General features: G+C 48.5%; 1 protein-coding gene across 2 annotated transcripts in view; it reads left to right on the forward strand.

The window, feature by feature from the left end:
* LOC135197821 (small ribosomal subunit protein mS37-like) overlaps nt 1-21,932 on the forward strand; it is a 74,802-nt gene that overhangs the window by 1,268 nt on the left and 51,602 nt on the right. Inside the window, exon 2 of one of the 2 annotated variants that reach the window (XM_064224960.1) lies at nt 47-1,168. The exons of the other annotated variant lie outside the window; for it this stretch is intronic. Coding sequence (XP_064081030.1) covers nt 50-907 — 858 coding nt within the window. The 5' untranslated portion in view covers nt 47-49 and the 3' untranslated portion in view covers nt 908-1,168. Of the gene's footprint in view, nt 1-46; nt 1,169-21,932 lie in introns of those variants that run through there. 2 annotated transcript variants of the gene reach the window in all.

Here is a 21,932-nt window from a genome sequence, read left to right on the forward strand (position 1 = left end):
ACTGTATATTTGTGTTTGTGTAGTGAGTTGTATCTCAACATTGCAGGACATGATTCGCCCTGATGCTGTGAAAAAGCTTCCTCATCATGAACAACTTGAATTTTGCTATACCAGAGCCAAATACCGTCAGGGGAGAAAGTTGACGTCAGTCAAAGTTTACACTGTTAATGATGAGTCTAGATACTTAATTGTCACTGGTGTGCCTGCTGTAAAGATTCTTGAAGAACTGGAAAGGCTGTGTCTCAGATATGGAAATATAGAATTATTTGAAATTCTTCCGGATTATCCTCAACCAAGTTTTGAAGAAGCATATCTTTTAAAGTACAAAAATATTAAGAATGCAAGGTTTGCCAAGGTGAAGTTAGATGGAACATCTTTTTATGGAGGAATTTTACATGTATGTTATGCACCAGAGTTGGAATCTTTGGAAGAAACCAGAGAAAAATTGGCAGATCGTCGGAAGAGCATAGCAGCCTTGACCAGATATAAGATGAATGCTAGTGAAGTAAACAAAGCAAAACAAATGGATAATGTACAGATTCATAGGGCTGCAACAAAGCGCTATCTATCCCAGATGAAAGAAGATGTGTCTTGTATGTATAAGAAATATTTTGACACAGATAAAGAAGCAAGTAAAAATGTACCTTCTCAAAGTACATGTGTAACTGAAATACCCTTGAAGACCTCATGTGACTTAGTGGAAAATATACATTATGATGACAAATTAATATCCTCCAAAGATTCTAAGCAAACTGATACAGTTCCATCTACTGCATGGAACAACCCATGTGTACCACAGGCAACTACCAAGTCAGACACCTGTAAACTGAATCCTCCAAGCAAAAAAAAAATAAGAATGTTCAAAAATAAAAAAATATTGTCATATTCCATTAAAGAGAACAATTGAATATGGAGTTTATATTTTTGTAATAGGTTTTCAACCAACACATGAAAATGTTCATTCATTTAACAATTCACATTTATGATCTGTTCTCATATATCACTTATATATCACTCATATATCACTTATATATCACTTAGCAGTGATATATAAAAAATCTTCTCCATTAAGATCCTGTTTTTATGTGAAAATTTAAAAATGTAAATATTGTACATGAACTTCCCTGCCAGATATATACTTAGCTATAGTCTCCGACGTTCCGACAGAATTTCAAATCTCGCGGCATACGCGACAGGTAGGTCAGGTGGTCTACCTTACCCGCCGCTGGGTGGCGGGCGTATGAACCAATCTATCTCTCCAGCCAGATTTTTTTCTGTCGCTGAAGCGATAACAACTGTTGTCGTTTCATTCCGATATATTCTTCATTTCTCGCTTGCCTGGAGATTGATTTGGACATTTTGGTGACGTATTCGCTCTATTTTTGGCTTGGCATACGCTGATGTGGACCGTTATTGACTTTGCGCTGGATTTTCCTGTAGAAGTGTCTGATTTTGATTCTGTTTCCAAAAACTCCGGTTTGTTTAGAGTATGTTTGACCGATGGATGTAAGGTGAGGTTACCGAAAGCTGCGGTTGACCCTCACACTTTCTGTGTTAAATGTAGGGGGAATGAAGTTCGTTTAGTAACCGTGTCAAGAGTGTGAGGTTTTGAACGAAGATGAATATAAAGCTCTTTCTTCTTATATTGGAAACTTGAAAGGGATAGGGTACGTAAAGCTTCTTCAAGGAGTTCGAGCAGGTCGAGATAATGAGTGAGAATGAAACTAACATTAATGTAGTTTTTAGAAACCTTCCTCCCAGGTCTCAGCTCCTGCTCCCCGCACCGAAGCCGTAGATTCGTCTTCGAATTAGGCGGCGGCCTCAAAAGCTTCCTTGTGTGAACAAGAAACAAGAATCTTCGTACTGATCAAGGTAAGAGTGTCAGTGATGATAAGTGCAGTGTACCCAGTGATGTGGAGGGTGCGTCTGACCGGCTCCTTATGGCCTCCAGGCCTAGACCTCTTCCAGACTCCCATTCCAGTGGAGGAGGAAAGTCGAAAGCCGCAGGAGGGTAGGGAGAGCCCCCACCGGTCAGGCGTCCCCTCGGCAGATCCTGAAGTTCGCTCCCAGGCTGCCTTGGATCGTAAGAAGAAGAATATTCTTCGTCAGTGTTTTTTCGTCATCCTCTTCTCCTTTGCCGAAGCGTGGTTGGAGCTCTAAGGAGGCGTCACGCCCGTTGAAGAGGGCTGCGGAGGCTCCCTTCAGTACGTTAGCGTCCAGCCCAGAAGACTTTTCTGATGTAGCTTCCTTGCAAGCAAAGAAGCCTAGGAGATCCAGTGATCGCCCTCCTTCTCCCGCTCCTCGCGCTGAGCTTGCTTCGGAAGAAGATCCTGGGGGACTCTCCTTCTTGAGTGCTAGCGGGCCTACAAGCTCAGATCACAGCCTTGGCGGACTCCTTGGCATCGAGATCGCGTAGAAGGAACAGGATTTGTCTCTCCTATCAAGAGATCGAGGCCGCGTTTCGTCGGAAGGAGCGCTCATCCTTGTAATCGGCGATCTCCTTCTTTTGAGGATACTTCTACACATTGTAACATTTCACGAGAGGAACACCACTCCGCTCGGAGGTGTCGAGACGCCATTCGTCGGATAGGCGCTCCTTGGACTATGAAGATATTTCCCCAGATCGGATTCCTGCCTCGGGTAGACGCTCAGCCCCTTCTGGTTTTCTCCTCTTATAGAGTTCGTGCAGAAGAGAGAGTCGCTCAGGTCATAGAAGACTTATTTGTTCCGACACGGCATAACAAACCTTCGGTCCTTTACAATAGGAAGGTACTAGCGGCAGCTGGATAGGTCGTAAGCTTTCGAACAAGGGGTTCGGTAGTTAACTGCTTGTCCGACAGGCGCGCGCGCGCGACTGGTAGGTAAACAAAACACTTTTGCTTTCGGCCTGCTGGCGTGTGGACGTGTATCATCGCTCTCTGCCCGCGTTCATCGTCGTTGCTTTCGCATGGTTGTGTTTTTCTTTTTCTTTTTATATTTATCTAGTGAAAACTGAATTGTAAGTACAATCATTTCATATTTATTTCCATTGAATTCAAGTGTGAATTAAAGGATCTTGGTTTCACCACGCCTCCGATTAACGAGTGCCGGGACTGAAGGGCGTAAGTGCGGGAATTCATTTTTCCCAGAAATGATCCTCGTATTGTGTATGCTCGGTGCCGAGGGCGGGAGCGCTCGCTCGAGCGTAATATTTGGGTTGGAAATGTGTAGATGAAAATCGTAAGTAAGTGCTCTTTTCATTATATTTTTTTTGACCTGTATGCCCGTTGCCGAGCGAAATGCGCTCGGCACGGAAACTTATTCTGTATGGAAGTGGAATCGCAAGTACAGTATTCTTTTTCATTTTCTATATTTATTTTGATTGTAGCAATACTCATTTTGGATCAGTTTCCGAGCTTACCCGGAAATTGATCCTTTCCCCTTTTTATTTGAATGAAGTGAAATTGCAAGTGCAGTTCTTTTTCATTTTCATTTTTTATTGAGATTGCATTGTTTACTGGGATCAATGTTTCCGCTATTTCTCGGGAATTGATCCTTCCCCTTTTTATTTGTATGAAGTGAAATCGCAAGCGCAGTATTCTTTTTCATTTTCATTTTTTTTTGATTGCATCAATTCATTATGGATCAAGGTTTCCATAAACCTTGATCCATAAAGGTAAGGAATGGATCCTTTTACCCTTGCGCTCGGTACCGAGGGCGCAAATGCGCTCGATCCGAGCCCCTTATTCATTGTGAAGAATCGTAATGCAAGATGCATTTTCATTTATTCCTTATTATTGATTGCATCAATAAATTTATTTGGTTCAAGTTCCGCTCAGTCAGGGAATTGATCCTTATGCCCTTGCATTCGGGCCGATGGCACGATTGCTCTCGGGCTCTTATATTGTTGTTGGGTACATGGGTGCTGTGCTGGGTGGGGAACGAGAACCCCCCCCCCGCTCAGCTCCCACAGATGGCCTTCCCCTTCCCCTGGGGGGGGGAGGTTATCGGCGTTCTTCTCCTCGCCCGATCCGTCGAGCGCGGGGGCGGGCGCTCGGTGCCCGATGTACAATTGTATTCGGGGTCTTCCACTCGTTCGGAGAGGGCTCACCCCCCCGCGCGAGGGGACTTCCCCCCCACACTAATCGCTACTACTGTTATTTCCGCAGGTGCTACTGCCACGAGGGTGGACCTTGGTGAGGTATGGGTCCGTCCTTCCATTTGCAGGGCGTGCTAGTGTCCAGGGGCTGCGGTTCTATGTCTGGGCCTACTGCGGTCACCCATGGAGTGGTGACCACGCAACCAGGTGATGACGTCCCTCCTCACCTGGTGTACTCGCCTCACGTGGTAACAGTCTTGCCTACAGCCGCTGTGAAGTGCCGTTCGCCGTACCGAGAGGGGGGCGTGCCGCCGCCGCTCGTGGTTGCCGCGCTGCAGCGACCACACTTCCGCTGCCCTAGAGCTCGCCCCTGGACCTGCCGCCGGTACCAGGATGTTGCTCTGCTGCTCCACTTCCTGTGTTTCGTGCTGCCTGCCGTACCTGCCGATTCTGGGCTGACTGTCCCATGCAGTTTGCTGCGCTGGCTGTCCCTGCCGTTGCTGCGCTGGCTGTCCCTGCCGTTGCTGCGCTGGCTGTCCCTGCCGTTGCTGCGCTGGCTGTCCCTACCGATGCTGTGCTGGCTGTCCTGCTGTTCCTGAGATGGCCCATACCTGCTGATGTCGTCCCTGTTCGTGGTGGTACTACCCCAGACTTTGGTCTGTCTGTACAGGTGCGTCTGGGCCCTGTGGCTTCGGCTACAGCAACCCGGCTCCGCCCTGGATAGCAGATCTTACGTCTGTCCTGAGGAAGCTGACGAAGAAGAGGAGGAAGGTGTCGTCGTCGTCGTCTTCATATTCTTCATCGTCGTCGGCTGCCGCCTCTTCCCCTTCGACTTCTAAGGCTTCACAGCCGAGGAAGAAGAAGGTTGCCATCCTCCCTCAATAAGAAGTCTCCCTCGGGAGCTTCTCGGGACCCGTCTCACCTCGGTGGGACGGGCGAGGGTTTCCTTCCGCTGGTCCTCCTGCTCCTTTTCGGGAGCGGGGCCCGTACCCGTCTCTTCCGCAAGGAAGAAGACTACGGGGACCAGAGGGGTACCGGCTAACACAGGTACTTCCTCGCCTGGTGTCAGTGGTTCTGCACTGCATCATGGTCCGTCTCGGCCTCTCGTTCGCGGGAGTACCGAGTGTACGGTCGCCTACCAGCGACCGTGCAGCCAGGAACCAGACCTCTGAGTCCGCTCAGCGTCAGGTTCACGGCACGGGGCGGAAGACTGGTGACAGCCGCTCACGTGACTCTCACCCGACCAGCTCTCACTCTCGCGGCGAACAGCTGGCTACCCGGGGACGTGACGGTCCACGACCGGCCACGGGCTGAGGGCTGGGAAGAGGTCCTCTCCCGGTCGCCGTTGCCAGCCACGGCTGGAACCAGCGACGTGACGTGCCGTGAGGACAAGCAACCGGTCTCACGTGACAGTGGAGCCTGCAGGTCGCCTGACCGTCGCTCTCACAGAGAGCGATCGGGTACGGCAACCAGCACCAGCTCTTCTGACACTCGAGATCGGGGCCGCTGTGCTCAGTCCAGCCGTTCTCCACAGCGAGACGGTTCGACCAGGCCTGCAGCTCGATCGCCACGCGTTGACGATCGCCTGCAGCCCCTCCAAGCCTGCTGGTTCTGCCAGCGAGCGCGGAGGTTTTAGGAGCGTCAGGTCTGCCTCTCCCGTACCTTCAACCTCCTAGGGTTACACCGGGAGGAGCGAGGTATTGAGGAGTGATCGTGAGGGGTGCGCCCCTCATGATCCCACCACGACGCCCTACGTGCCAGGCACGGTTCTTGGACCGGCCAGGACGTATGCGCAAGTGGATGGGGAAGACCGAGAGGGCTGTCGCTGTTCCCCCTTCTTAGGAGGAAGGTTCTCGGAATATGCTCTTGTTCGAAGGGCTTAACGGTCCCACTCTGCAAGATGCTGTGAATTCCGAGATCTAGAGGAACTTTGCCGAGGTTATGGCGCTGATTCGTCAGCACAACGACCTCGGGGAAGGATCGCCACTCCCACCAGCAGAGCCACGTCTCGGCTCGAGTCGTTTTTGGGGCCCGAGAGGGAACCCAAATCGACGGTGGGTCTGCCCGCGATCGGAGCTTGCCGACTGTGTTGAACCAGGTAGATCTCTCGTCTCCGGACAAGAAGGCTCTCTCAGTTCTGGCCGTCGAACAAGCTACTTCACTTCCTCTATGCGACAGAGGCGTTTCTACGTGTCTTCGGGACACCGTAGTTGAATACCCCTTCGGTCCTCCTGAGGTTCGACCTCGACGAGGACTGGAATGAGTCGGAGGACGGTATCGGCTCTCTCCTCAGGTGTCGATCAGCCCACCCAGACGACGTTCACAGTGGCGGCAGACCCTTACCTACAGTATGAGTTCGTAACCCTCCTCGGGGGAAAACGTTTTCTCCTGACGATACGTTTTCCCAGGCTCTGAGAGGCCATCGCCGTAAGGCGATGGCTGCTCCTTTTCTTCTCCAACTGCTAGTTCCGCTGGAAGGCGAGCCAGTATCCAATTCCTCCCCCATTCCCTCTCTCCTACGGCTACGAGGGAAAGGGGAGGGATCCTACAGAGATTTATCTGTAAGATCCCACGTAGGGGCTGCGCTACCGGGGGGACCTTCGGGTCCTACCTGACGTAAGCCCCGGTTGTTGAGGAGGGATCCTGCCCCTTTCTCGATTCCTACGGGAATCGAGAGGACCACCAGCCGATATCGTTTGACGAATTCGGTGGGGGGTTTCGCAGAGTGCTTAGAATTCTACGGAATTTCTAGCGCACTCAGAGTGTTCGAGTTTTTTACGATCTCCAAACACTTAGGCGAGACCACGGTCCAAAGTGAGCGAGAATCCCCGATAATTGTTACACGATAATCGGTGGAAACCTCGCTTATGCTCGAATTCCTGTAATTTCTAGCATTTGGAAGAAGACGCTTGCTGAAGAAGAGTATCTCACAGTAGGCGTTTTAACCTGGAATAGAGAAGAACGGACGGGAACTTCCAGTTTGGCTTGAACTATCGTCTTCGGTATTCTGTTCACCATTGAAGCTTTCCTTTGGGAAAGACTTCTCCTTCACTCTCTTGACTAGAGAACGAAGGTGGTCGATCTCCAATCCTTATTCTCATTCCTCGAGGGGAAAAGAATTTAGGATGGAGGTCGTGGTACAGAACCTACAAATATACTACGTATATTACCCTCGCGACATGATTCTTTTAACAGTTGAATTGTCCGGGGGGTAGGCGCATACCGTAGTTAACTCTACGGTTTGTGACCGAGACGAATTGTATCTTAATTGAACTGCAACTCGGGTTGCCTGCAACCTCCCAGCAGTTATCAGTTTTTGATTTTAGATACTTGGTATTGTCATGACAACACCAAATCAGCTTTTGTATTTACCGCAAATCCGTTTCGGTTAAATATAATTGCTCGAGCGTATTCTTTATGCTCGATGGTTCTAGCCGAACGCATTCCTTCGTGGAATAATGGATTACCTGGCAACTCAGGATGACGAGTCACCGAGAGCTACTGCGTATTGAACTGCCTGATAGCGGCTCAGTATCAGCTAGGTCTCGGAGATGCAAACGGTCGGTTACGTCTCTCTCTCCCCTGGTTTGTTGATTGATACCGAACCGTATCTCTGCCCAACAATCATGGACTTAGGTCTCTGATTAACGGGGATTCTCGCAATAATGAAGGACCATCTACTGCTGTGACGCTCGATTTCATCGCCTTCGACATTGCGAGAATTTTCAAACAGCAGATATTCTCTTGGACTCTTTCATCTTTCTGTTTACCGCACACGTAACAGAAGTCTGTACTAGTCAACCGCTTTCATCGCACCGCGATAATGCGAATGATTTTTGCAGACATCTGAGTTTGTCTTCAAAATATCTCGTATTCGTAGGCGTGCAATTATTCATTGCTCGCCCCGAATTAACAGATATGTCAGAAGACATCGCCTACTCTCCGACCTGACAGCTCTACTTCCAAATGTTCAGCCCATGGAGAAGCAGTTCTTCAGGCAGTATTTCCCTGTCTTCATTACTGAAAGCGCTCCGCTTTTATTGCAACTACGATCCTCACCGGACAGCAATGAATAGCGGTTAGCGTTCGGTCAGTCTTTGTAGCACAGGTTCAGAATCTTGAGAATCCTTCTCTCGGTTCAGCTGTGAAGACGTAGGTTGCATTTCTGTACACCTTCGTCTTCACGACACATAGTGTTGTTTTCTCCTTAGCCGAGAATCAACTATACTATGAGTTATCTTGCCATCAAGACCTCGGTCTCTAGAAGGCAAGTGACTTTCGCCTGTTGGGCACATGTCTTAAGAGAGTCATCACCTTGCCTTCTGGCATCGGTGACGAACAAATTATTTGTTTAGTCTCTTGGCATAACCCTTTTAAGGCGAAGGTCACGTGACTTGCTCGGGTGCTTGGACAACTTGCTCCCTGACCGAACGCAGTCAGTCGGCAGCTGTCAGAGCTCCCCAAGTCTGTTACGAACTTCGCTGTGGACTTAGTTCGGTTGTTCCATAAACAATCTTTTCTTCGTCCTAACGGCTTGTCACAGTACCCATACCATCGACACCCAACATTGAGTGTCGGTGTCCTATCCACTACCGAGAACAACAACTTCGCTGCAGACGGATAGACCAGTATGGGTACAGGACATCACCGAAGTTGAGAAGAGGGATAGGTCATAACGACCATTCCCTTCTTTTCCTCTGAGGTAATTGCATGACTTTTACTGCGAAGTCAAGCATCCAGGGGATGGGATTCGTGACGCTCGATTTCGTACCGAATTCGTAGCGAAGACTCTGAACCCTTCGGTTCCTGACGATCGGTTAGAGTCCTTCACAATCCCCTCCCTAATGGACTTCACGCCTTCGATGCGAAGGAGATGCTGCTTTGTCCTGTGAAAGCGCGACCGCGCTTCTGAAGAAACCTCGACATCCCAGGCTGAGTGTTGAAGACTCTTCGTCAGCACCAAGATGACCTAGAAGTACACTCCCTCGAGTTACACAAGAACTTCTCCGTGGCGCAGGTACTGAAGGCAGGGGTCTGGTACGACCAGACCACCGGCACCTCCTTCTACCTTTTGGATATTGCCCACAGGTCCTTGGATCGTTTTCCTTAGGACCCCGTGGTGGATGCTCAACACGTTGTCTAGCTAACCCAGACCTAAGAGGCTGAACAGCATCGTCCTGGTGTGACTGTAAGAATAGATAAGTGAATGAGAGTGTGACTGGCTTCTCTTCCTATCTTTTTCCTCCCCCTCTACCTGTGGGTAGAGGGATACGGTCATCACCTTGCTGGATAAGGACGAGATGCCAGTGAGCTACTCGACAGAGCCCCATCCTATCCCTTTCACTAGGGATGGGAGCGAATATCCACCACTTCCTCCTACAAGGGGGGGGGAAGTGGATGCCAACAAGAGACAAACCATAACTTTATGTTGCCTCTTGCAAATAGGAACTTGTTCTTGTTTGCTGGTACGAAGAGATACGCTTGCCTCTCTCTTAGTACTTGGTCCAGAGGTCTGACCATTGATCCTGCGGTGCACACCCGATCAATCGGACAGAGGCTTGGATCCCCTCCCTCGCTCTTACGACCAGGGAGGCATTCCAAGGTTGGGCGAACACCAGTCTGTTCACAAAAGACTCAGATTCCTCCCACCAAGAAGTGAGTCTTCCTATTGTAAAAGGACCGAAGGTTTGTATGCCGTGTCGGAACAAATGACAATTTGTCCAAAATTGCATTTTTCCTAACTATACAAACTACCTAGGTCCTTTTACACATAGCCCCACCTCATGCCACCCCCTCACTCTGCAGGTTTTGTTTTTGCTTGGGCCAAAAGCAAAAGTGATTTGTTTACCTACCAGTCGCGGCGCGCGCGCGCCCTGTCGGACAAGCAGTTAACTACCGAACCCCCTTGTTCGAAAGCTTTACGACCTATCCAGCTGCCGCTAGTACCTTTCCTATTGTAAAAAGGACCTCAGGTTTGTATAGTTAGGAAAAATGCAATTTTGGACAAATTGTCATTTTGTCGTCTCCGTCTCATCTTTCTTCTCCTCGCCTTCTCAGAGAACCTAGGGAATGCCCTTCTGAAAGTAGGCGCACTTCTCCTTCCGACTACTGTCGTCGGGCGTCGGATAACGTGACTGGTAGGCGCTCATCGCATGGAGTTCGCTCCTCCCCTGTAAGACATCAAGAGTCTAGTAGGAGCCCTGCTCCTGGTAAGCGTCCTTCTTTTAGTAGCTGTTCTCCTGGAGAAAGACGCCTTGATCCTCGTTTGCTTCGTTCTCCTAGTAGGCGCTCTTCGTTCTCGAGACTCCCTATCCTGATCGGTCTCCTCTTGTTAGAAGTCAAGAACGCCTCAAGCGCCCTGCTTCTGTTAGGCGCTCGGAGCCTTACAGACGTTCTCCCCTTGGTAAGGACCAAGATCTCGTCGAACGCCCTGTTACCGTTTAAGCGCTCGGAGCATAGCAGCCGCTCTCCGCTTCGTAGGCATCAAGAGCCTCTCAAGCGCCCTGCTCCTGATAGGCGCCCTATTTTTAGCAACGTTTCGCCGCTTGGTAGGCGCCAGGATTCCCCTAAGCGCCCTGTGACAGATAGGCGCTCGGCGCCTAGTAGCCGCTCTCCTCACGATCGGCGCCAGGATTTTAGTAGGCGCTCTCCCTCAAGTAGTTTCCCTAGGGATAGACGTGGTCTTTCTAGGGAAAGGAGTCCTTCCTCTTTTGCTGTTAAGAGTTTGTCTGCGTTTAGGAAGGAATGCGAGATTAGACAAAGAATTTTCGGATAAGCGTCCTTCTTTTACGACTCGTCTTCTCCTGTACGCCTCTCTACTTTGGAATCTTCTCCTCATTCAAGACGTTTGTCTCCTTCATCGCACTGTACCCCAGCTAGGGAAATCATCTAAGGATTCTCATAAGGATCCTCATCCTCGTTCTCCTCTTCAAGAAGACCAGGAAGCCTCTGAGGAAGAAACTAATACATCGGCTACAGTTTTCTTCGTACAAGGAAGCTCACAGAGCTTCTTCTTCAGGAGTTCGGAGAGTCTTTGAGCCCTACTGCGCTCCTATCTCCACCACTCTTGTTCTCCACAGCGAAAGCAACGAAAGGATCTTCGTGTGTGAGAATGAAACCGACTCTTTCTATGAAGAAAGCGCTCAAGAGTTTCGGTTCATGGATGCGTACTAAAGAAGAAGCGGGGAAAAACTACTATGTTTGCCTTCCCTCCGTTTAAGCTTTCAGGACGGACAGGATTTTGGTATGAGACAGGAGAACCCTTGGGACTGGGCCTTCCGTCTTCAGCTGACGCAGATTTTTCGGCACTAGTAGACGCCACTAGAAGATCAGCTTTGAATTCGGCCAAAACTACGTGGGCAATGAATGAAATAGATCACATTCTAAAAGGCATTTTTAGAGTCTTGGAAGTTTTCAACTTTCTCGATTGGTCCCCTGGGCGAGTCCTAGCCAAGAAAACTCAAGGACCGGACACGTTTTCTCCGGAGGATTTGAATTGTGTCTTATCCTGTATGGATAAATCGGTGAGGGATGGGCCAGCGAAATAGCTTCACTGTTTGGAGCAGGGGTCTTGAAGAAAAGATCAGCATATTTTGCTCATTTTTAACAAAGTCTGTCTCCACATGCTCAGAGATCGTCTTTGCTTTTTGCCCCTCTCTCTACGCAGCTGTTTCCTAAACACCTGGTTCAAGACATTTCGAAGGCTCTCTCTGCCAAAGCTACGCAGGACCTTCTAGCGCAGTCTGCAAGGAAGCCGCGCCCTACCTTCCAGACTAAGACGAAGAAAGCTAAGCCGACCTCTCAGGAACCCTTTCGAGGGGCTTCTACCTCTAGATCCTCTTCGTTCAGAGGTCGGAAACCAAATAGAAGAGGGAGGACTTTTACGAAGTCAATCAAACCTCCCAAGTAAGACTCAAGTCCTTCAGACAACTGTAGGCGCCAGGCTTTTACAGTTTGCAGAAGTCTGGGCCCAGAAAGACGCAGATGCCTGGACCCTGTCAATTTTGAGGAAGGGCTCTCATCCCATTCTCTTCGAGGCCTCCCTTGACGAATACCCCGAGGGAGTGACGGCCAGATACAGGGACCCCATCATGAATCAAGCCCTCCGACTAGCGGTAGATCAGATGCTGGAAAGGAGGCGATCAAAACTAGTGGCAGATCATCTTTCGGCAGGCTTTTACAACCGCCTGTTCTAGTTCCGAAATCCTCAGGGGGATGGAGACCGGTGTTGGACGTAAAGTGCCCTGAACTCTTCGTCGAAAAGAAGAAGTTCACGATGGAGACCACTGCCTCGGTGTTAGCAGCACTCCGTCCAGGGGACTGGATGGTGTCCTTGGACTTACAGGACGCTTACTTCCACGTACCAATCCATCCTTCCTCGAGGAAGTTTCTAAGATTCATGTATGGGGGGAAGAATCTTCCAATTCAGGGCCCTGTGTTTGGCCTCTTACGGCCATCATGAGGAATGTGGCACAATGGCTTCACCTAGAAGGGGTGAGGATTTCGCTCTATCTCGACGATTTGGCTTATAAGGGCCAGTTCCAGAGATCGTTGTCTGAAGGACTTGAAGAAAACCCTGGATTTGACTTATTCCTTAGGACTTCTGGTCAATCTGCAGAAGTCAAGTCTGATTCCCGCTCAAGAGTGCGTTATCTGGGGATCCAGATGAACTCTCTGAGTTTTCGGGCTTTTCCGTCACAGGAGAGGATAGCCCGGGGACTCGAAAAAGTAACAACCTTCTTAGGGAAAGAAGTATGCACAGTGAGGGAGTGGATGAGTCTGCTGGGGACGCTCTCCTCACTGGAGCAATTTGTCTCCCTAGGAAGGTTGCACCATGAGACCGCTCCAATCTTTCTTCATCGGAAATGGAGTCGTCCTTCTCAGGATTTGAAGTTCTCCCCTGTCAATTTCTCATCAAATCAAGAAGGAGTTAGCATGGTGGGCGGATCCCAACAAGTTCTCGCAGGGACTGCCTCTTCAATCCCAGAACCCAGCCTGGTGTTGTTCTCCGATGCGTCGGAAACAGGTTGGGGGGCGACTCTGGGAACCAAGGAGGTGTCAGGAACCTGGGTGGGGGACCAGTCTTCCTGGCACATCAACAAGAAAGAACTAATAGCCGTGTGGCTTGCTCTGAAGGAGTTCGAGTCAGATGTGACAGGAGCAGTTGTGCAAATAAACTCGGACAACACCACGGCTCTGGCATACATCAGGAAACAGGGGGGGACGCATTCCTTCTCTCTGTACGAAACAGCAAGAGATCTTTTTCTGTGGACAGAAGAAAGGGGGATAAAACTTCTCACCAGAATTCGTACAGGAGAAAGGAATGTAAGGGCAGATCTCCTCAGCAGGAAAGATCAGGTCCTTCCCACAGAGTGGACTCTGCACCAAGATGTTTGCCAGAGCCTTTGGAAGTTGTGGGGCAGGCCTCTCTTAGACCGTTTGCAACTTCAAAGAACAAAAGACTGGTATCTGTATTGCTCGCCCATCTCGGATCCAGGAGCAATAGGATAGACGCTCTCCTACTCGATTGGAAAGGACTCGATGTATAACGCCGTTTCCCCCCCTTGCAAAGATTCTGGGGTTGACTTTAAAAAAGTTCGCAGAGTCAGATTCCGCGAGGATGACTTTGATAGCTCCCTTTTGGCCAGCACAAGATTGGTTCACAGAGGTGCTGGAATGGCTATGGATTTTTCCAAGATCGCTTCCTCTAAGGAGCGATCTACTCAGACAGCCCACTTCGACAGGTACCACAAAAACCTCCCCGCTCTCAGTCTGACTGGCTTCAGACTGTCCAGAAACTGGTCAGAGCGAAAGGCTTTTCGTCAGCAGCTGCTAAGGCAATCGCTAGAGCGAGGAGGTCTTCCACCTTACGAGTGTACCAGTCGAAGTGGGATGTCTTCAGAAGATGGTGCAAGAGGAATAACGTTTCCTCTTCCAGTACCTCTGTGAATCAAATTGCAGACTTCTTTTTATTCTTAAGACAAAAAAGAATGTGGCTTAGTCGTTTCGACGATTAAAGGCTATCGTAGTATGTTGGCAAGAATGTTCTTCAGCACAGGGGCCTCAACTTATCGGAAGATAAGGACCTACAGGACCTTATTAGGTCTTTTGATACAACGAAAATGCAGTCTCCTAAGACACCTAGCTGGAATTTGGATGTAGTCCTTCAATTCCTTGGTCCTCTAGGTTTGAACCCCCTAATTCAGCCTCATTCAGAGACCTTACCAGGAAGACTCTGTTTTTGATGGCGTCTAGCTTCCGCCAGAAGAGTGAGTGAGCTTCAGGCGATTGATGGTAATGTGGGTTTTAAGGAGGACTCTCTCATTTGCTCTTTCCTTCCTGGTTTTCTTGCAAAGAATGAGAACCCATCAAGTCCATGGCCCAAGAACTTCGAGATTCGTGGGTTATCTTCTTTGGTAGGAGAAGAACCCGAGAGAACTCTTTGCCCAGTGAGAATGGTGAAATACTACCTTAGAAGAAAGAGCAACTGAAAGCCAACCGAGAGGTCCTGTGTTCAGTAAAAGAGCCTACTCGTCCATTGTTGAAGAACGCATTGTCCTTCTTCTTGAGAAGCCTCATCAAAGAAGCACACGGATCCTGCAGAGAAGAACATCTTAGGCTTCTTAAAGTGAAAGCACACGAAGTAAGAGCCATAGCAACTTCTCTTGCTTTTCAACAAGAATATGTCCGTGCGAAATCTGATGGAGACAACATTCTGGAGATGTCAGCAGTGTTCGCGAACCACTAACTTACCGTGATGAGAATAACACTTACGAAAAATGCTTCGCCTTTGCCCGTACGTATCTGCGGATTCAGTGCTGGGGCAGGGAGCTGGAAACTTCATCCTGTTTAGTAGTATAAATTTTTTCCCCTTGTATTTGTTGTTGTTGGTTGCCTTAAGAGGATGCATGAAGGCATCTCTTTAGGTCGTAATACTAATCTTTAGTAGTTTGGTTAGGTGGTCTGATGAGTGTGGCTCCTTGCAGTAGTAGTGGTTAGGACCTGTTAAGATAGGGACGAACTCCCTTTAACAGGATCCGACTTGGATTCTACCACACAAAGGGATCATATATCCCAGTGGTAGATCCGAGAGTCTTTCAGCATCAGGTCACGTCCTAGCTGTAGCTCTCCAGGCAACGCAGACTCAGAGACAGTATCAATGAAGTCTTCTGCCTGAACAGGTAAGAACCAAGGTTATTTATATCCTACAACATCAGTTGTTTCTTATCTCTCCTTATTACTTTAGCTGTCTCTTACCCTCCACCAAGGGTGCCAATCAGCTAAGTATATATATTGGCAGGGAAGTTCATGTACAAAAAATGATATTGTAAGCTACAATAAAGTTTTGTACATACTTACCTGGCAGATATATACGTCTAATGGCCCACCCAGCCTCCCCTCAGGAGACAGGTGAAAGAAAAAAAAAAAAAAAAATCTGGCTGGAGAGATAGATTGGTTCATACGCCCGCCACCCAGCGGCGGGTAAGGTAGACCACCTGACCTACCTGTCGCGTGTGCCGCGAGATTTGAAATTCTGTCGGAACGTCGGAGACTATAGCTAAGTATATATCTGCCAGGTAAGTATGTACAAAACTTTATTGTAGTTTAACAATATCATATTACTTTTTGGCAGTATACTATAACTAAATGTTAGTATGTGAACAGCATAAACCATATATGAAGGGTTTGCAAAATTTCTCAGTCCACAACCAGTTTACATTTATGGTAATGCAACTCTGAAATATAATGTAAGGTTGGCACTGCTTGTACTCTACTGTATTCAGCAGCTCTTTTGCCTAATACATTTTTCTTTTTTGAACTGTATTTGCAAATTTTAATTTTTCCCACTTAAAAATGTATTGTTATTGTACATTTGTTCCTATACATTATACAAACCATTGGTCCTTTACATAAGGAATTACTTTCAGCGCCAGCTGGAACTCAGTCGTAAGATTCTATAAGGTAGTTAGGCAGAAACTGCTTGTCCGATGGTTGGGAGTCCCACCCGACTGGATGTAAGCATTCCACTTTGCTTTTGACCGCCGTGTGTTTACCTCGCTGCCTGCCTGTGCTGTGAGATTGTTCTATGTTGTTTTTTGCATATTGCCTTTTTTCTTGTGTAATTGGATATTTCTGCCTGTATGGTTATTTTGTCTATTTTGTCTGATTCGAAGATTTTACCATGAAAACCCACAAGTCAGATAAGCTCTTACGCCCCCCATCCAACCGGAGAACACGTCCTGGCGTGGGGGGTAGAAAATGTGGTGTATTTTGCTCTAGTAAAGATAGTAAAGATGTGGATCGTCGCGCCCTCTGCGCAATGTGCCAAGGATGTGACTGTAATAAAGAGTTAACTTGTGACACTTGTATCTCCTAGGTTGGAGGAGCAGTGGGGTAGATATGAGAGGAGGAAGAAGCCATGAAAGCTCTCCCTCGACACCGCTGGTTACAGACATGTCTTCTTTCCTTCCCCCTCGTAAGCTTCCTTGTATGGCTCTCTCTCCTTCGGGGGACATGTCTCTCTCCGCCTCTTCACTTGATCTGTTGATTGCAGAGGAAGGGGGAAGACATGCCGACCAGGAGTGGTACGGAACTTCTGTCCACTCAGGGGGAGATCCTTCTTCCTCAGGTTTGTCCGCCTCCGTGGGTAGGGATCTGCAGCAGGTATGGCGATCGCTGAGTCTTCCCGGCACTCCGAGCATCCAGGGACTCCTACAACATCTAGCTGCAGTCCCAGTCACGCATGTGGTGGAGTCGAGGATAACCACAATAGTGTCTACTCCGGGATACGCTGCACCACCTGACCTGGTCTACACCCAGCACGTGACGATGGTTACCCCCACTGCTGCAGTGCAGGCACCAGTGCCACGTATCTCCAAGGTGGAGTATTACCCTCCTCCTTCCCCAGGTTTTGCTGTCCTTGCTCCTCCACCTGATTTTGAGTGCCCGAAGAGCTCTCCCCTGGACCTACCTCCTATTGTTGTCGCCGTGTCTGCTCCCCCCGTTCCTGCCCGTGGAAGGGCTGCTGCTCCTTCAGGTCCTCCTTCCCAGGTGGAGCTTAGCCCCGCTGCTTCCGCAGCTGCCCCCTGCTCCGTCCTGGATGGGAGACCTGTCAGCCATTCTGAGGAAGCTGGTGAAGAAGAAGTCAAAGAAGAAGAGGAAGGTATTGTCATTGTCTTCTTCGTCTTTGTCGTCTGCCGCCTCCTCCCCTTCTACTTCCAAGGCCCCCTAGCTGAGGAAGAAGAAGGTGGTCTCGCCCCCCTAAGATGTCTCGCACAGAAGTGACTGGCAGTTGGAGACCAATGATCAACCTTGGCCTGCTAAACCAGGACTCGAAAGTTTCCCACTTTGTCTGCAGTGGGACTGTATACAAGTTCAAAGGTTTTTGCTTTAGACAGGCAAGCCCACAGGTGTTTACTGAGGTTTTCACCTTGGTGTCAGCTTTGGCCCATTCAAGGGCTATTTTTTCTTTTGCATTATCTCGACCACTGGCTAATCCTGGCACCTTCCAAGGTACGCTTGCACCAAAACAGAGATTGCAAGTTCAGGATGGTATAAGTTGGGAGAAGTCTGATTTCAGTTCCAAGCAGCTAGCAAATCACCCGTGCATGGCCAATCAGGATTGAGACCCTTACCTTCGGACTCGAGTGAGAAAAGTCAAGGAGGTAACAGAGCATTTCTGGCATGGCAATAACAACCAACTTGGGTTTTGCAGGTGGTCCTTGTTACCTAACATCCTTGAAGAAGCTTGTTCCTCGGAGCCAGATCCACCCACATTCCCTTCATTGGCAAATGAAGCAACCCTAGTCAGCTCTTCTAGACCTCCCTTATCGTGTGCTGCTGGTCTGAGATATCAGTGTTTTGGAGATGCAGGCAGTGTGTTTAGCATTCCAGGAGTAGTTGGTAGGTCACCCAGTAGTGTTGAAGAGCAACATGACTATAAGGGTACAAGTCAACTATAAGGGTACAAGTCAACAAATGAGGAAGGACAGGACCTCTTCCCCTTTGTCAGTTAGTAGTCTAGAACCACAAGTGGGCATTTTGTCACACTGTCAAGCTGTCATAGGTAAATGTCTGGCAGACCTGCTCATTTGTCAAAAAGTCAGGTTGTAGGTATGGATTGCACTCTATATCCCAAGCATTGCAGAAAAGCTGTTCAAGGTTGTCCAATGCTTTGACCCCTTGGCCACTATGACTGAATAGGAAATTCCCAGTATTTAATCTGTTTTCCAGTTCCTGATCCTGGTGGTGATGGGAAATACTTTCCAAGATCCCTAAGGCAATTTGAATTTCCTCACTTCCCACCTTACAGTTTGATTTGCACTATATCAACAGCTTTCATCACCCATGGTCTCAGGATTGACCTTGATGGCTCCTTGTCGTCTCAAACTCAAACTCGGATTTTCTGACTCTTGGCTTTGGCACACTTTTCATGTCAATCACATGTTTAGAGATACCATCACTCAGCACATTCCCTTCAGCTGCACACGTGGAGGTTATCCAGCTTAACTAGGGATATACAGTGGAACCTTGACATACGAAAGTCCCATCTTACAAAAAGTTCAAGTTACGAAAGCAAATACGAAGATTTTTTTGCCTCTGCGTACGAAAATAATTCAAGTTACGAAAGGGTGTTACTGTAAAGTCCCGAGATTCACCCAGACCTCCGAGAAAAATTTTAAAACTCACGTGCCGCCAACTGAGTAGACTCGCCACCGTCCTCCTGCTCTCCCATTGGTTCCTGATGCTAGTCACTGCCATAAGATCCTGCTCTCCTATTGGTCAGCATCTACCCCATTGTGCTCTATGCATTCTATTGGTAAAAGGATGCTGTAAATTGAAAAACTTATTCATGCAATACATTTAATAAAAAAAAACATTAGGTAAAGATAGAGTAAAGAATAGAAATGAATGGTTATTATATTGTTTGGTAGTTTCAGTAGTTGAAGAGAGATAATGAAAATTTACATTTCATACATTCAACTTACCTGTCAGATATATACATAGCTATAGACTCCGTCGTTCCCGACAGAATTTCAAATTTCGCGGCACTCGCTACAGGTAGGTCAGGTGATCTACCGCCCTGCTCTGGGTGGCAGGACTAGGAACTATTCCCGTTTTCTAATCAGATTCTCTCTGTCGCCGGCTGTATCAACATTGTTGTTACTTCCTCCTGACTAGAATTCGTTTTTCGCAAAGCTTTTGATCATCTCTCGCTGATATTTTGGTGAACGTACTTGGATCGTTGTTTGGCATTCGCTATCGTGGACTGTTTTTTGGACTTGGTTTTTGGAATTTGTGAATATGCTGATTCTAGTGTTAGTTTCAGAGTGTGTGTGAATGAGGGCTGTAAGGTGAGGATTCCGAAAGCTTCGGTAGATCCTCACACTAGTTGTAGGGGGTGTAGAATGGTTGAATGTTCGATTGAGAATACGTGTAATGAGTGTGAGAAACTGAGTGCACAAGAGTGGAAGAATCTAACTTCTTACTTGAAGAAGTTAGAGAAAGATAGAGAGAGGAAGGCGGCTTATAAAACCCGCAGAATGTCTGCCTCTCATGATTTACTATCTAGCTCTGTAGCTTCTTCCTATGATGATCATGACCATTCTGTTTCAGCCCGTTCAACAAAATTGCTAATCCCTCTAGTTCTGCTTCGGAAATAGCAGAACTTAGAGCTTCCCTTCAGAAAATGCAGGAAAAAGTCGCAGCATTGGAAGGTAAGGAAAGTGAATGTGGTAGTGATATTAGTGTCCCCAGTGTAGTGGAGGGGGCGTCTGGTCGTCCTCTCTGCGACGCTCCCAGGCCTAGACCTCTTCCAAGCTCCCTGGCCCGGAGGAGAAGGAAAGTCGAAAAAGGCCGTACGGGGGTTGTGGAGAATCCCCAACGATCAGGCGTCCCTTCGGCAGAATCGATCGTATCGACTGCCAAGGACCGCTATAGGAAAAGCGTCCTTCGAGAGTGCTTTTCGTCGTCTAGTTCGCCTTCTCCGAGAAGAGGATGGAAGGAGTCGAATCTTTCCCGTCCTTTGAAGAGGAGTATGAAAGAGCATGAGCTCAATTCGAGTCCCGAGCGCTTCTCAGAAGGAGGAGCGCCTTCGGTAATAAAGAAGGCGAGAATACATTCAGACTCTGGGTCTGGAAGGGATCCTAGAGCGCCTTCCAGATCTCCCTCTCCTAATTCGGAAGATTCATCAACCAAGAAAATTTTGAAGAATATGCAAGAGCAATTAGCCTTGTTAGTAGGAACTCGTTATAAGGAGCCTACTCGTAAGAAGGATGATAGGCTTCCTATTAAAAGATCTAAATACCTATCTCCTGCCAGGCGCGACGCATCCTTCAGGGGAGTTGTCGCACAGGCGGCCATCTCTGGGGGGGGCGGTGCGCTAGACAGGAGAGAAGTAAGAAAGGAAGCTACTCCTGTCAAGAGTAGGGCGCCAACCAGAAGCAGGCTCCGAGTAGGCGCAACGAGCCAGTACAACATTCAAGATCTTCAATCAAGGCGAACCTAAGAGTTAGCTGAAGAGGAAGATCATGTTAGGAGTAGAGCACTTGTGAGACGGAAAGCGCCTACCGGAATCAATACTCCTACTAAACATCAGACGCATGCTAAGGATCAGGAGTATTCGGAACGACGTGCTCCTACCAGACACCAGGAGTCGTCGGGCCTAGATACTCCTCCCAGGCGCCAGGAGTATTCTGAACTAAATACTCCTCCCAGGCGCCAGGAGTATTCCGAAGCTTATACTCCTCACAGGCGCCAGGAGTACTCTGCACTTAATACTCCTTCCAGGCGCCAGGAGTATTCCGAAGCTTATACTCCTCCCAGGCGCCAGGAGTATTCGGAACTTAATACTCCTACCACACGCCAGGAGTATTCTGAACAAAATGCGCCTACTAAAAGCCAGGAGTATTCGAGGCGCTCTGCGCCTGCCAAGCGCCAGGAGTATTTCCAAGCGCGTTACTCCTCCCAGGCGCCAGGAGTATTCGAAGCTTATACTCCCTCCCAGGCGCCAGGAGTATTCGGAATCTTAATACGCCTACCACGCGCCAGGAGTATCTGAAACAAAATGCGCCTACTAAAAGCCAGGAGTATTCGAGGCGCTCTGCGCCTGCCAGGCGCCAGGAGTATTCCAAGCACGTTACTCCTGCTGTACACCAGGCGCATTCCTCGTATGAAGAGCCTGACACTCGTAAGAGAGTAAGAGAAGAGTCAGTAGAAAGAAGAGAGCCTTCTCCTTCGAGCCTATCAACCCAGAAGATGCCTCGGAGGACGAAATGAAGGAAGGATCTTCTAATTATAAAGTTCTTTCGTCCCTTCTGTTGGAGGAATATGGAGACTCTTTGACGCCAGCTGCTCCCCCTTCTCCACGCTCGCAGTTTTCGAGCACGAAAACACTCAAGTCTTCCTCTTTCCTTAAAATGAAGCCTGCTATTTCTATGAGGAGAGCTCTACAATCTCTTGACTCCTGGTTCAAGAAGAAGAAGGAGTTAGGAAGGACGGTCTTTTGTATGCCTCCCGCTAAACTTACAGGGAGGAGAGGAATTTGGTACGAAACGGGAGAGGATATAGGATTATCTCTGTCCGTTTCAGCTGAATCAGACTTCTCGAGTTTGGTGGATTCGTCGAGAAGGCACGCCTTGAATGCAGCGAAGGTTACACCCCCCCCCCCTGGGGGCTTTCGGAAACGGACCACTCATCAAGGGACTTTTTCACACTTTAGAAGTTTTTAACTTCTTAGATTGGTCCCTTGGGGTTCTGGCCAAGAAATCTCAGGAAAAGGAACAACTCGACCCAGAAAACTAAATTGCATCCCGCCTGCATTGATAAGGCTGTTCAGGATGGATCGGCTGAGGTA

This window comes from Macrobrachium nipponense, chromosome 21 (genome assembly GCF_015104395.2).
Source record: "Macrobrachium nipponense isolate FS-2020 chromosome 21, ASM1510439v2, whole genome shotgun sequence".
Taxonomy (NCBI): domain Eukaryota; kingdom Metazoa; phylum Arthropoda; class Malacostraca; order Decapoda; family Palaemonidae; genus Macrobrachium; species Macrobrachium nipponense.